Source organism: Oncorhynchus nerka, linkage group LG26 (genome assembly GCF_034236695.1).
Source record: "Oncorhynchus nerka isolate Pitt River linkage group LG26, Oner_Uvic_2.0, whole genome shotgun sequence".
Lineage (NCBI taxonomy): Eukaryota > Metazoa > Chordata > Actinopteri > Salmoniformes > Salmonidae > Oncorhynchus > Oncorhynchus nerka.
In genome coordinates, this window is record NC_088421.1 from 29,782,330 (window position 1) to 29,795,021 (window position 12,692).

General features: G+C 41.6%; 1 protein-coding gene across 4 annotated transcripts in view; it reads right to left on the reverse strand.

The window, feature by feature from the left end:
• The window catches only part of LOC115126129 (uncharacterized), a 31,433-nt gene that overhangs the window by 3,746 nt on the left and 14,995 nt on the right, over positions 1-12,692 (reverse strand). For 3 of the 4 annotated variants that reach the window (XM_065010369.1, XM_065010368.1, XM_065010366.1), the window contains exons 2-15: positions 9,636-9,876; positions 9,410-9,539; positions 6,074-6,116; positions 4,861-5,930; positions 4,458-4,570; positions 3,983-4,120; positions 3,779-3,851; positions 3,596-3,649; positions 3,361-3,417; positions 3,106-3,190; positions 2,726-2,815; positions 532-624; positions 276-404; positions 22-93 (exon numbers count right to left, since the gene is read on the reverse strand). In XM_065010369.1, coding sequence (XP_064866441.1) covers positions 22-93; positions 276-404; positions 532-624; positions 2,726-2,815; positions 3,106-3,190; positions 3,361-3,417; positions 3,596-3,649; positions 3,779-3,851; positions 3,983-4,120; positions 4,458-4,570; positions 4,861-4,933 — 977 coding nt within the window. In that variant the 5' untranslated portion in view covers positions 4,934-5,930; positions 6,074-6,116; positions 9,410-9,539; positions 9,636-9,876. The remainder of the gene's footprint in view (positions 1-21; positions 94-275; positions 405-531; positions 625-2,725; positions 2,816-3,105; positions 3,191-3,360; positions 3,418-3,595; positions 3,650-3,778; positions 3,852-3,982; positions 4,121-4,457; positions 4,571-4,860; positions 5,931-6,073; positions 6,117-9,409; positions 9,540-9,635; positions 9,877-12,692) is intronic. The other variant, XM_065010367.1, reaches the window with a different exon arrangement.

Below are 12,692 nucleotides of genomic sequence, written 5' to 3' on the forward strand. Positions count from 1 at the left end.
CAGATAAATACACATTCTCACCTTCTATATGGCACATGTCCATTGCTCTGAGGTTGACCCAGAAGCTGTGTGTCATCAGTCTGGCTGTTAACCCTGTGGGAGCAATAACAGGGATCTCATCAGGGTTAAAACTCTTGATCCACCAGAAACAACACTATCCTTCATAGAGGTAGAGACTAACATGATCCATGAGATCAATTCTGAAGGGAGAAATGAGATCTTCATTATCTGTTGAATGACAATCTACCAAAGGAGTCCTCATGTGGAGAATTTACCTGACAACCTTGGGTACATTCAGTGGATGGGAATCAGCATGTGTCTTCTGACAGGTTTCAGTGTCTGCTCTGTCATTGTCTGGCGGCTTTCCATCCTCCATTCCTAGAACACCTTCCTCTCCTTGGCCACTAAAGTTGAGATTATTACATTGATAAGGATTTAAGTATCTCTATTGGGAAGGATACAAATGTTCTCCATATCCATAGCCTACATTACAGAGGACTGGCAGGTGATTAGTCATGTGGTACAGTTTACCTGGCATCTCCATTCAGCAGAGGGTTGTCAGTGCCTGTCTCTTCATTGTCCATGGGCTGCCTGCTCTCCTCTCCTGGCTCACCTCCTTGGTCACTAAAAGTGAGATTATGATGAGCATGACTGAAAGGAAAAGCATGGCAAACTGATCCAGGACAGAGTAGACTATAGAGATGTAGTAGAGGTATTCTAACTAACCTGAGAACAACCACAGCTTCAACAGTCTCACAGTCATCAGACTTTCTGATGTCTCTGTGATAAAACATTGTCATGACGTTGGCCTGGGGGGTAGGTTTATGACAGTCATAAATACCTCTTCCCCCCTTTTTCCTCTCTCTACCCTACTGATGTTACATTTGAAAAATCCTTTGGTTAACATAGAGATTCTGGGAACATCAGAAGGTGGGGGGAAATGAACTATATTCTGATAATCCGACCAATTGAACATATGCGGTGGTACTTAATGAATATGATGTCAGTTCGATTGTCATCTGAGACATTCTCATCAATGATAAAATGACAAACTCTAAAGTGGAAAGTCTACACATCAAACAGCAGATACAAACGAGGGTTAGGAAGGAACAGACAGAGTATCCCATCTATCACACAACAACGTTACTACAAAGTATCCAATTGACCACCAGAGACATTCTGGACAAATGAACACGAGAGACATTCTGGACAAAGGACTCGGTTTGGCAACACGGCCTTCCATCTACCACCAACCTACCAAAGAACAGCTCAGAGTAAATATTTTTTGCATTTACCTTCTCCAAATGGGCGGTAATTTAGAATGCATAAGATACTGTATTTACGATAGCACAGCTCCTTCCTTTGTCCCTCAGTCTTCCCGCTCTTTCACTCAAAAACAGCCCCTTTTCTTTTGTGTAACAAGCTGTCATATCTGTTCTGCCCGCTAGGGATGTTTTCCTTCATGACGTAATTTGTAATCAAGTTATGATTTAATTCTGTGTATGTGTAATTCTGTGTGATTAGTTAGGTATTTAGTAAATAAATAATTCAACCCAATTTTGTATTGCTGATTCAACGTGTTAGCCAGGGTTCGTGCAGATAACCAAGAATTTACAACTTTCAGATGAGACTGAATTAAGATGACGATTAATACTGACTGTTATTGATGTAAAATATTACTAGGTCTTTAAGAGTTTATTCGGAAGATAACAGCTCTATAAATATTATTTGATACATTAGACCACAGTCAAAAATACACCAGTTGTCCTTCTGGCTTGAATATGTTATGTCTTGCCTGGGCAGGGCTCTAAAGGCAGGGTATTTGCTGAATGTTGTTGCTTGCCAATAGACATTACTGGTATTTGAAATGCCATGCAGATCTATTGAGTAATTCTTCCTTCGCCTTCTATAGCAGGGCTTTCCAACTTTGTTCCTGGAGAGCTACCCTCCTGGAGGTTCTCTCTCCAATCCCAGTTGTAACTAACCTGATGCAGCTTCCAGGGATGGGCAACTTTGATGGGGGCCACAAAAATCCGAACTCATTATGAGGGGTTGCAGTGGCTAGTGGGTCTGTGTACCCACATTCATACCCACACATGCAGTCAGTGCCGGCCCTAAGCAGTCATTTCAGGCTATTCTATTCATTTTGCCATTTGTGGAGTCAAAAAACAGCAGTTTTACAGCTAATTTACTGCAATTCTACACATTTTGCCATAGGGTGGAGAGAAATGTTTGCATGTCAATATGATTTCTAAGTGAGAGTGACTTACAAAGTCAATGGGTCCCCCCCAGTCATCAATTTGACGATGATTTCTACAGGTTTAGGTAGCTGGTTAAATACATTTACCAATCTAAAAAATTGTTAGCTGACATGGGCTAATTGAGCGACTGTCAGTGACTGATATAACAAGAGAAAAATTGCTGATGAACAACCAAATTTTGAAATTGTACCTTGTGTATTCTACTATTCTATCTGTCAACAGTAAAACGGGGGTCCGCAGGCCGCCTGTTTCCCGTCCCTGAGCTAATTATTAGAATCAGGTGTGCTACAGTAGATTAGGGTTGGAGTGAAAACCTACAGGACAGTAGTTCTCCAGAAACAGGGTTGGAGAGCCCTGTTCTATAGAGACAGAAACTACTATAACCCATAGCAACAGCTGAAGACAAGAGAGACTATCATTCAGTGGTTGATTACAGATCAATAAAGTGATGTGGAAAGGTTTACCTGGTATCACGTTGCTCATTCTGCATCAGAGGAATGGAGTTTGGTTCTGGAATGCCCTGACCCTCTTCCACGTCTCTGTGGCCTTGGTTGCTAAAGATGAGATTATTACATTAATAAGAAATTATGATAATGTTTGATAAACAACAGTAACTTGACAAAATGTCCGGCAAGTCTATAGTTTGTAAGTGGCCTGCAAGTTCCAGACTGTTCTCATCCTGTTTGTGACCTGCTAGGACCCCATTGGTCTGACTTTAAACCCTAGTAGTAAGACAGAGAGAACTAGTCTCATAACTTACATAAACCCTCTGCAACAATTCTAATTGACTTAAAGACAAAAATAGTTATAAAGCTGTTATAAAACAGTTATATAGGATACTCACCACTGTTTGTCTCTCCAAGGTTTGTACATACAAAAAAACACTAAGAGCAAACCAGCAATGACCAGCACGAGAGCAACAACACCAACTGAAAAACAAAATGTAGTCATCAGATATTGACATATTCACACAAATGAAAAGGTTTTAAAACAGCCTTCTAACAGTAGTTGATCTTGGTAACATCATTTTGAGGTCAGATTTACTTGTCATTTTCTCATACAGAGGAAGCTGTGGTGATAGATTTGCGTAAAAACTCACCAATGATTTTCCAGATCAAACTAGTGTCACCACGGTTTGAATCAGGATGGTCTCCATCTATAATGGTGGAATTAGAGAGAATAAAGTCATTTCCATAATAATTTCCACATAATCAATCAAAATACTGAACAACACAGAATAATGTGTTGCCATCTTTCCCTTCATTTCATTTCCAGGCTTCCAGAAAATAAAATCATCAAAAACAAATTCTCAAGGGATTGACATTGGTACTCACCTGGGATGATGGTTGAATTCAAAGATGCAGTTGTCACAACCTCATTCCTCATCTCTACAAAGGCCAGAAAGAGGTTAAAAGGTGTACAGTATTCAAAATGAATGAATATGATTTAGTGCTTTTCTCTATGTGCCCTTGAAAGATACTTGAAATTGATGGAAAAGAGGAATGTCAACTATCTACCTGTGACAATGTAATGGGAACATCTCTCCTTAACTGAGGGATCTTTACCATTAGACTCAGTTCCAGTCTTCTGCTAAGAGGGAATGGGGAGGGATAATGTTTCATCAGTTGCATCCTAATAATACAGGATTAAACCCATAAATAAAAAGACAAATGTAAGTTGTTATAATCAACCTCTAAATAATGTGAAATTACTGAGCTCACCTGTGTAGAATCAATGTAAATTATGTTCATTGTCAGATGTTGGCATTTATAGAGGGTGATTGAACTGTTGTTCATCGTTACCACCTCATTCTTATCAAATTCCATTGGCTTGTCCCCTCCACTGTTGGCAATGGCAGTCTGTGGGAAAGACAGACAAAAAACGATTTCAAGTTGGAAAAAGACAAGTCAAATGATCAATACGGAATGTACAGTGCATTCGGAAGATATTCAGACCCCTTCACTTTTTCCACATTTTGTTACATTACAGTCTTATTCTAAAAATTGATTAAATTGTTTTTTTCCCCCCTCATCAATCTACACACAATGAAAAAGTCAAGGGGTCTGAATACTTTCCGAAAGCCCTGAATGTAGTGGTATTTTTTGAAGTAAAGTAATTCTGTGTGCGGATTGCATCCACTGCTCTTCTGCAGTAGTTACATCCTGTATAGATGAACTAAAACACAGATGAACTTACCCCTCTATTGTTGTACACCGCAATGTCAGATACACCTGAAATGTTGTATAGATACACGTATCTACCATCACTGGTCTTCAATTTTTCACAATCAATTTCCACCGAAGTACATGCTAAGGATGTCAAGGAAGTTTTATTTAGGACAACGTTATGTGCATTATTACGAAAACCACTTACAAATTCCTTTAGACAGAAACTAAATGGAATATAGATAGAGACTAGGTTTGAGATCTTGATCCAATAAATAAGAACAATAGAAAAAGTTTGTGTAAGATGAGGACTAGCGCTCAAACAGGTCTGACTTCTCTGAGGGCCCTGACGCAGTTTATTTAGCAGAAGTATCAGTCTTCAGGGAGAAATAGAGAAACTTTGAAATTAATTCTACAATAATTTGGTATTTTACCTTGATTCTCGACAGCGTAGGTTGGATAGACTTGCAAAACAGCAACCAGAAAACCCACTTCAAACAAAAACATGTTCAGTTCTGAGATGACACATCCACCTCCACGTTCAGCGAAATTGAAAAGAAAGTAAAGGCATTTCCTGGTTGTTTATATAAGCAGAGGAGGAGCTATGGTACGGTACGTACACTATGACGCACAGAATAAACATTGTGTATTTTTTGGGGCCTTTTATTCTTCAAAGTTGTAATTTATAAAGATGGGGAGCTAGATGGACACTGTTTAACAGCAAGGAACATGTATTCTGTTCAGTTGGCAATGGAAACTTAGAAAAGGTTTGAAATGACTTGGTTGGAAGTTGTGTCATATCATTCAAACGTTGATGGCTCACTTTACACATCCACAAGCAACAACATCCTGATGAACTGCTTGAACTCCAACCAGTGTGGTATTAGAACGACCTCCAACCCCTGTGTCTTATGTAATATAATACTGTAAGTCTAAAACCAGAGGACATCCTTGCCATGTGACTGGGATGTATAGACAAGAAATCTATATCAAATGTTACCTGAAGGTTCATGACAATAGAACACTTAGGCAGTTCAGAGAATATATTAATGTTGAGTTACAGACATCACACAAATCATACACATGTTACCTGAAAGATCAGGTCATTTTACCTGAAAGGCCGCCTCATGGGTCTCTCGGTCGCGGATTGAACCCTTAGTGCCTTAGACCGCTGCACCACTCGGGAGGCACTCATGTAATATTCTTTAACAAAATATCTTATACTTAATATCTTATCATGTTTTGTAAGTTTGCATCTCCTCTGCTTGACTCCATGTCATTAGTTCCTTTGTCTTTTGGAAAGAAATGCTGAGCATGAAAACAACCAAACCCATAATTCAGTTAGCAAGTAACCAGTTCACCAGCAAATAGTGGAAAACTGAATCAACACTCACAGTACTACCTATTAACTAAAGACGTTTGGTGACTTGGTCCTTGTCCAAGGCCTGCTTATCCACCAGACCAGTGGTCTCTTCTGCTGACCCAAGGTGATGAATGCTTCTAGCTAGAGGATACAGGCTGGATCAGTAAACGTGACTTCAAACATGGTATGCCTATTATTTTCCATAAGTCTCTCCTACAATCTTTCCAATTTCACTGTAAAGAGCACACAGCTAGCAATAGATGGAGAAACAGACACAATCTCACCTGTCAGAAAGGCCATTACAGGTCATCAGTTTGGCCATTAGTGCTGTGGGAGCAATGACAGACATCATCAGGGTTCAGATTCACAACACCCTCCACCACACCTGCACTGTCACCTACAGCTGTGGTTCCCAACCACAGCTGGGGCGGCAGCGTAGCCTAGTGGTTAGCGCATTGGACTAGTAACCGTAAAGGTTGCAAGTTCAACTCCCAGAGCTGTACAAATCTGTCGTTCTGCCCATGAACAAGGCAGTTAACCCACTGTTCCTAGGCCGTCATTGAAAATATTTAACTGACTTGCCTAGTTAAATAAAGGTAAAAAAAAATAATAATAAAAAACCCCAAAAAAACATGGGTACTAGGAACGCCTATCCACAGGGTGTACTGTACTTGAGAATAGCAAGATCAAAATTCAGTTGGTGGTACAGTAACCGAAAAGGTTGGGAACCACTGACCTACAGTATAGAGACAGAGGCTAATCCGACCTAAGAGATCAGTTATGAAGGTAGTTAGATTATCATCCAATAAATAAAGAGGATCTGTCAAGGGCTTCATCATCTGGTGAAGTTGACCTGGCATCATGGTGCCATTCACCAGAGGGGCTTCAGCCAGTCGTTTCTGCCAGGATTCAGTCTGTTCCCCCATGGACCATTAGCTTCTTCTTCCTCTCTTTTGGCATGCCTTTCCCTCCTTGGCCGCTTACACTGAGATTATTACATGGATAAGAATGAAAGGATCTTGTTTGTGTGGGGTACAAATGTTCTCCATGTTCATATCTTGCAGACGACTGACTCGCCTGTCGAAGAAGGGTGGAGTTTCTATATCAATAGCAATATAACCTGAAGCCCCATTGTTCTGGCTTGGATACATAGGGAGTAAGATACAGGCTGGATCAGGAAACATGGTTCATTTATTTTCCCTGGATCACCTCTCGCTCTTCGGTCACTAACATGGATTACAGGCATTTCATCTGGGAGGAGCAATTAGAACAACCCCCAGCCTCTGTCACTTATGTAATGTAATGTAATATGTCTCAGGGGACATCCTTGCCATGTGACTGGGATGTATAGACAAGACATCTATATCAAATGTCACCTGAAGGTTCATGACAATAGAACACTTAGGCAGTTCAGAGAATATATTAATGTTGAGTTACAGACATCACACAAATCATACACATGTTACCTGAAAGATAATGAGCCTGGACTTGTGTGCGTGTGTGTATGTGTATGTGTGAGTGCCTGAATGTGTGTGTGTGTGTGTGTGCGCGCGTGTGTGTGTGTGTGTGTGTGTGTGTGTGTGTGTGTGTGTGTGTGTGTGTGTGTGTGTGTGTGTGTGTGTGTGTGTGTGTGTGTGTGTGTGTGTGTGTGTGTGTGTGAGTGCCTCCTGAATGTGTGTATGAGTGCCTGAATGTATGTATGTGTGTGTGCGTGTGTGTGTGTGTGTGTGTGTGTGTGTGTGTGTGTGTGTGTGTGTGTGTGTGTGTGTGTGTGTGTGAGAGAACTGGAAGGAAAGACAACCAAAGGAGGAATTGGCTTTGGGGGTGACCAGTGGGATATACCTGCTGGAGCGCGTGCTACGAGTGGGTGCTGCTATGGTGACCAGTGAGCTGAGATAAGGTGGGGCTTTACCTAGCAGACACTTGTAGATAACCTGTAGCCAGTGGGTTTGACGACGAGTATGAAGCGAGGGCCAAACAACAGGTCGCGTACAGGTCGCAATGGTGGGTAGTGTATGGGGCTTTGGTGACAAAACGGATGGCACTGTGATAGACTGCATCCAGTTTGTTGAGTAGAGTGTTGGAGGCTATTTTATAGATGACATCACCGAAGTCGAGGAAAGGTAGGATGGTCAGTTTTACGAGGGTATGTTTGGCAGCATGAGTGACATAATATAGAACATGAATAAACAAGAACAGCTCAAGGACAGAACTACACACATTTAAAAAGGCACACATAGCCAACATATCAGTACATACACACAAAATATCTAGGTCAAATAGGGAAGAGTTTTTTGAAACCAGGTTTGCTGTTTATTTGTGGCCAATACATCTGATTTGAGTTGAGTCCACCTGTGTTAAATTCAATTGATTGGACATGATTTAGAAATGGCACACACCTGTCTATCTACGGTCTCACAGTTGAAAGTGCATATCAGAGCAGAAAACAAGCCTTGAGGTCGAAGGAATTTTCTGTAGACCTCTGAGAGAGGATTGTGTCAAGGCACAGATCTGGGTAAGGGTACCAAAACATTTCTGCAGCATTGAAGGTCCCCAAGAACACAGTGGCCTCAATCAATCTTAGATGGAAGAAGTTTGGAACCACCAAAACTCTTCCTAGAGCTGGCCGCCCGGGTCAGGGAGGTGGCCAAGAATCCGATGGTCACTCTGACAGAGCTCCAGAGTTCCGCTGTGAAGATGGGAGAACCTTAAAGAAAGGACAACCATCTCTGCAGCACTCCACCAATCAGGCCTTTATGGTAGAGTGGCAAGACTGAAGCCACTCTACCAAGATTCTCTGTTCTGATGAAACGAAGATTGAGCTCTTTGGCCTGAATGCCAAGCGTCACGTCTGGAGGAAACCTGGCACCATCCCTACGGTGAGGCATGGTAGTGGCAGCATCATGCTGTGGGGATGTTTTTCAGAGGCAGGGACTGGGAGACTAGTCAGCGTTGAGGAAAAGATGAATGGGGAAAAGTACGGAGAGATCCTTGATGAAAACCTGCTCCAGAGCGCTCAGGACCTCAAACTGGGGACGAAGGTTCACCTTCCAAATGGACAAATACACTAAGCACACAGCCAAGACAACGCAGAAATGGGAAAAACTCCCCAAATACAGGTGTGCCAAGCTTGTAGCATAAACAGTCTGAATACTTATGTAAATGTCATTTTTCAGTTTAAGATTTTTAATACATTTGCAAAATGTTTAAACAGCTGTTTTTGCTTTGTCATTATGGGGTATTGTGTGTAGATTTGTGGGGTATTGTGTGTAGATTGGTGAGGGAAAACAACTATTTAATACATTTTAGAATAAGGCTGTAACGTAACAAAATGTGGAAAAAGTCAAGGAGTCTGAATACTTTCCGAAGGCACTGTATATGTGAAAAAATACAAATAACAAGAAGACACGTGTCCTCAAACTGGAAAAACAACATACACATCTCACCTGATGCACCAGAGACAATGGACCAATGCTCCTGATTCAGAAATAAGATAACATCAATATATTTACTTCTTATAATAAAATAGTTTACATTTGGAATGTTTTTCCCCCTGGTATTGTAGTTTACAAGGTAACTGTACATAAACCTAAACTGCAGTGATAAATAGCCATACTCACAGTCACTTATGGCAGTGTGGTCTACATTGACACAGTCCAGGAGGGTGATGCAGGAGTAGCTGACATCAATCACATTGTGTGTATGTGTAGTGTTTTTGTGTTGACAAAGTTCAGCAAGCCACGTAGACATCTGTGGAAGAAAACCCACACAAGTAAAGTTAGACATCTAACACACAAAAACAATATTCTACATGTCTGAATACATTTGTCATTAAACTGTATCTACCGTCTGTATTGAAGTGTGATTCTACAGTAGATACAGTCTGGGTGAAGGATATGGAACCCCCCGTTTGTATCATCACGTCGTACATCATCTGTTGAAGTTACCCCATTGGGGATCATGGACATCCACTCCACGCATAAGATCCTTGTAGATTCCTCTTACACATCTACACAGTATCTGTAAGCATTTCCTGTTCTGAGGTTTGCACAAGCTATATTCTTGGTTTTCTCTCCGCCCCAACAGGCTGTAGAGGAAGGAGGAAGACAATTACCACAGTCATCTACAGAGCAAATCTTTACTGATGTTGAAGAGACGTTGAAGAGATTAGAATGTCCGGAAGGGACAGCTTACTGTGTAAAGCACAATAGCATATGGAAATAGTCTGCATCACTAATGTCCGGAAGGGACAGCTTACTGTGTAAGCACAATAGCATATGGAAATAGTCTGCATCACTAATGTCCGGAAGGGACAGCTTACTGTGTAAGCACAATAGCATATGGAAATAGTCTGCATCACTAATGTCCAGAAGGGACAGCTTACTGTGTAAAGCACAATAGCATATGGAAATAGTCTGCATCACTAATGTCCAGAAGGGACAGCTTACTGTGTAAAGCACAATAGCATATGGAAATAGTCTGCATCACTAATGTCCGGAAGGGACAGCTTACTGTGTAAAGCACAATAGCATATGGAAATAGTCTGCATCACTAATGTCCAGAAGGGACAGCTTACTGTGTAAAGCACAATAGCATATGGAAATAGTCTGCATCACTAATGTCCAGAAGGGACAGCTTACTGTGTAAAGCACAATAGCATATGGAAATAGTCTGCATCACTAATGTCCAGAAGGGACAGCTTACTGTGTAAAGCACAATAGCATATGGAAATAGTCTGCATCACTAGATGTAGGAAACAATCTCGGTAGGTATGTTTTTTCTTTCACAAGGAATTTTAAACTTGCAACGTCACAAACAATGCTTTGAACGGAAAATAACAGTTCAAGATTTCAGATCTTTATACTGATAAAAAGGAAGTGGGAGTACAGGAGAGACATTTCACAACAACTAATATTCTGCTGGTACTGTGTGCGCCCCACAATGAATGAGTCGCCGCCATTTTGGAGAATTCTGCAAACACGTGGCGCAGTTTTTCTTTTGCAATGCTATGACTTTCCATAGATAATATGTAACTTCCTCCACATAATGGCAAATAGGAAAGAGATAAACAAATGCTCATATTATCAAAAAAAGCAATGCGACTAGACTGAAGGTGTGTCTACAGAACTCTGGCAGAGACGGCTTTAACCCAAAGCATGGCCTCTGGCTATTCAAACATCAGCAACACAGACTAAAATGACCTTGACAAGAGGATCAGAAAAAAAGTTCAAAGATATGCAACAGACATTGTAGTACTGCAAACAACTGTGTGCCTGCCGCCGTGAGGTGCAAACGCAGAAGAGATGGGTGTAACTCATAGTGAAAGTTATGATATATGGAAGAGGTAGAGTTAACAGTGACGTCTGACTCATTGGGGAAGTCTTGAGTCATTATTATGCAAATCAGTTTCAGCTCTAGCACTGATATTAAAAACATGCAAGTAATTGAAACCCTGTTTTCCTTTCACAATTTCCATGGACCTGATTCCTACTAGTGGGGCAGTCTGATAATAGTGTCATGATTCAGTGCACTGTAGGTGGTTTCTGTAGGACCAGGACAAACTCAGAGAGCCAGAGATCAGAGTTGTACCTAGTTAAGTGACAAGGCCGGTAACCACTCAGGGCTACATCATTCTGACCACTAGAAGGGGCTCTTGTTGAATGAATGAAACAGAAGCCTTCGTCTGATTTGAGTCATGTTGAACTTCACCTCAAGCTATATAACTGATTCAATGATTCAATAGGTAAAATGAAGTAGGCTGGTGCATAACATGTTTATAAAGATGATGAACATTCTAGGTTGACTGTGACATCTGACCCTCAGTGAGGGGAGGGTGTGTGGCTAGTGTGTATATTGAAAATAATATAATTATTGTGATCGCTTGTGGTTCATTTCAGAGTGGGAAGACATGGGAAAACATCAATAAACCCATCATCCATTCCATTACTGTCTATAGGGTGAACACCCATCAGACACCCCACAAAGACAGACATACAGTGCTTTAGACTCAGTACTGTCTGTGTACATGATCACATCTGTGAGGGTCTACAGTGGCTACTGTAGAAACCAGGAGCATTATTGTGTGGCAAAAAGGTCACTGTGTGTGTGTGTGTGTGTGTGTGTGTGTGTGTGTGTGTGTGTGTGTGTGTGTGTGTGTGTGTGTGTGTGTGTGAGAGAGAGAGATAATGTGTTTGCGTGTGTGTGATAGCACAGGACATCCTCCTGTTGTCTTTGGGAGCTGGTCCATGGAGACAGCGTGACAACCCTCCCATCAGATTGTGTGCAGGAGAGCAGGCGCTCAAAGGGCCCTCTGTCATCTGCCCCTTCACACTCACTCTCTCTTTCTCTCTCACACACACACGCACACCAACAGATAAAGCAGGGCTGCCAGAAAGAGCATGCTTAATTTACAGATTCACTGGTCCAGCGAGAAAACACAGACAGGAGTCTGTCACTCAATCTGGCCCGATCGCTTTCTCCCTCTTTACGTCTCTTTCCCTTCCCCCCTCTGTCTCTCTCTCTCCCAAACTCCCTCTCTCTCTCTTGCCCTTACTCTATTTCAGGCATGTCCATACCAAAGGCCCATCCATAGAGTTGGAGGAAAATAAAAGCTAAGTAATGTTGAATTACACTCCAAGTGAACATGCCATGTTCTCAGTTCCTAAACATACTAGAGATCTACTTCCTGAGGGGAGAGGACTGGGGGGGAAGAGATGGGGGAGAGAGGAATGGGCTCCATACAATCATATGATCCATTTTCCATAGATATCATGTGACAGTAGGAGGTATTCACATCCTGCCCAGGCTGTGTTCCAAAAAGAGAGAGAGAGAAAGAGAGAGAGAGAGACAGAGAGAGAGAGACAGAGAGAGAGAGAGAGAGAGAGAGAGAGAGAGAGACACAGA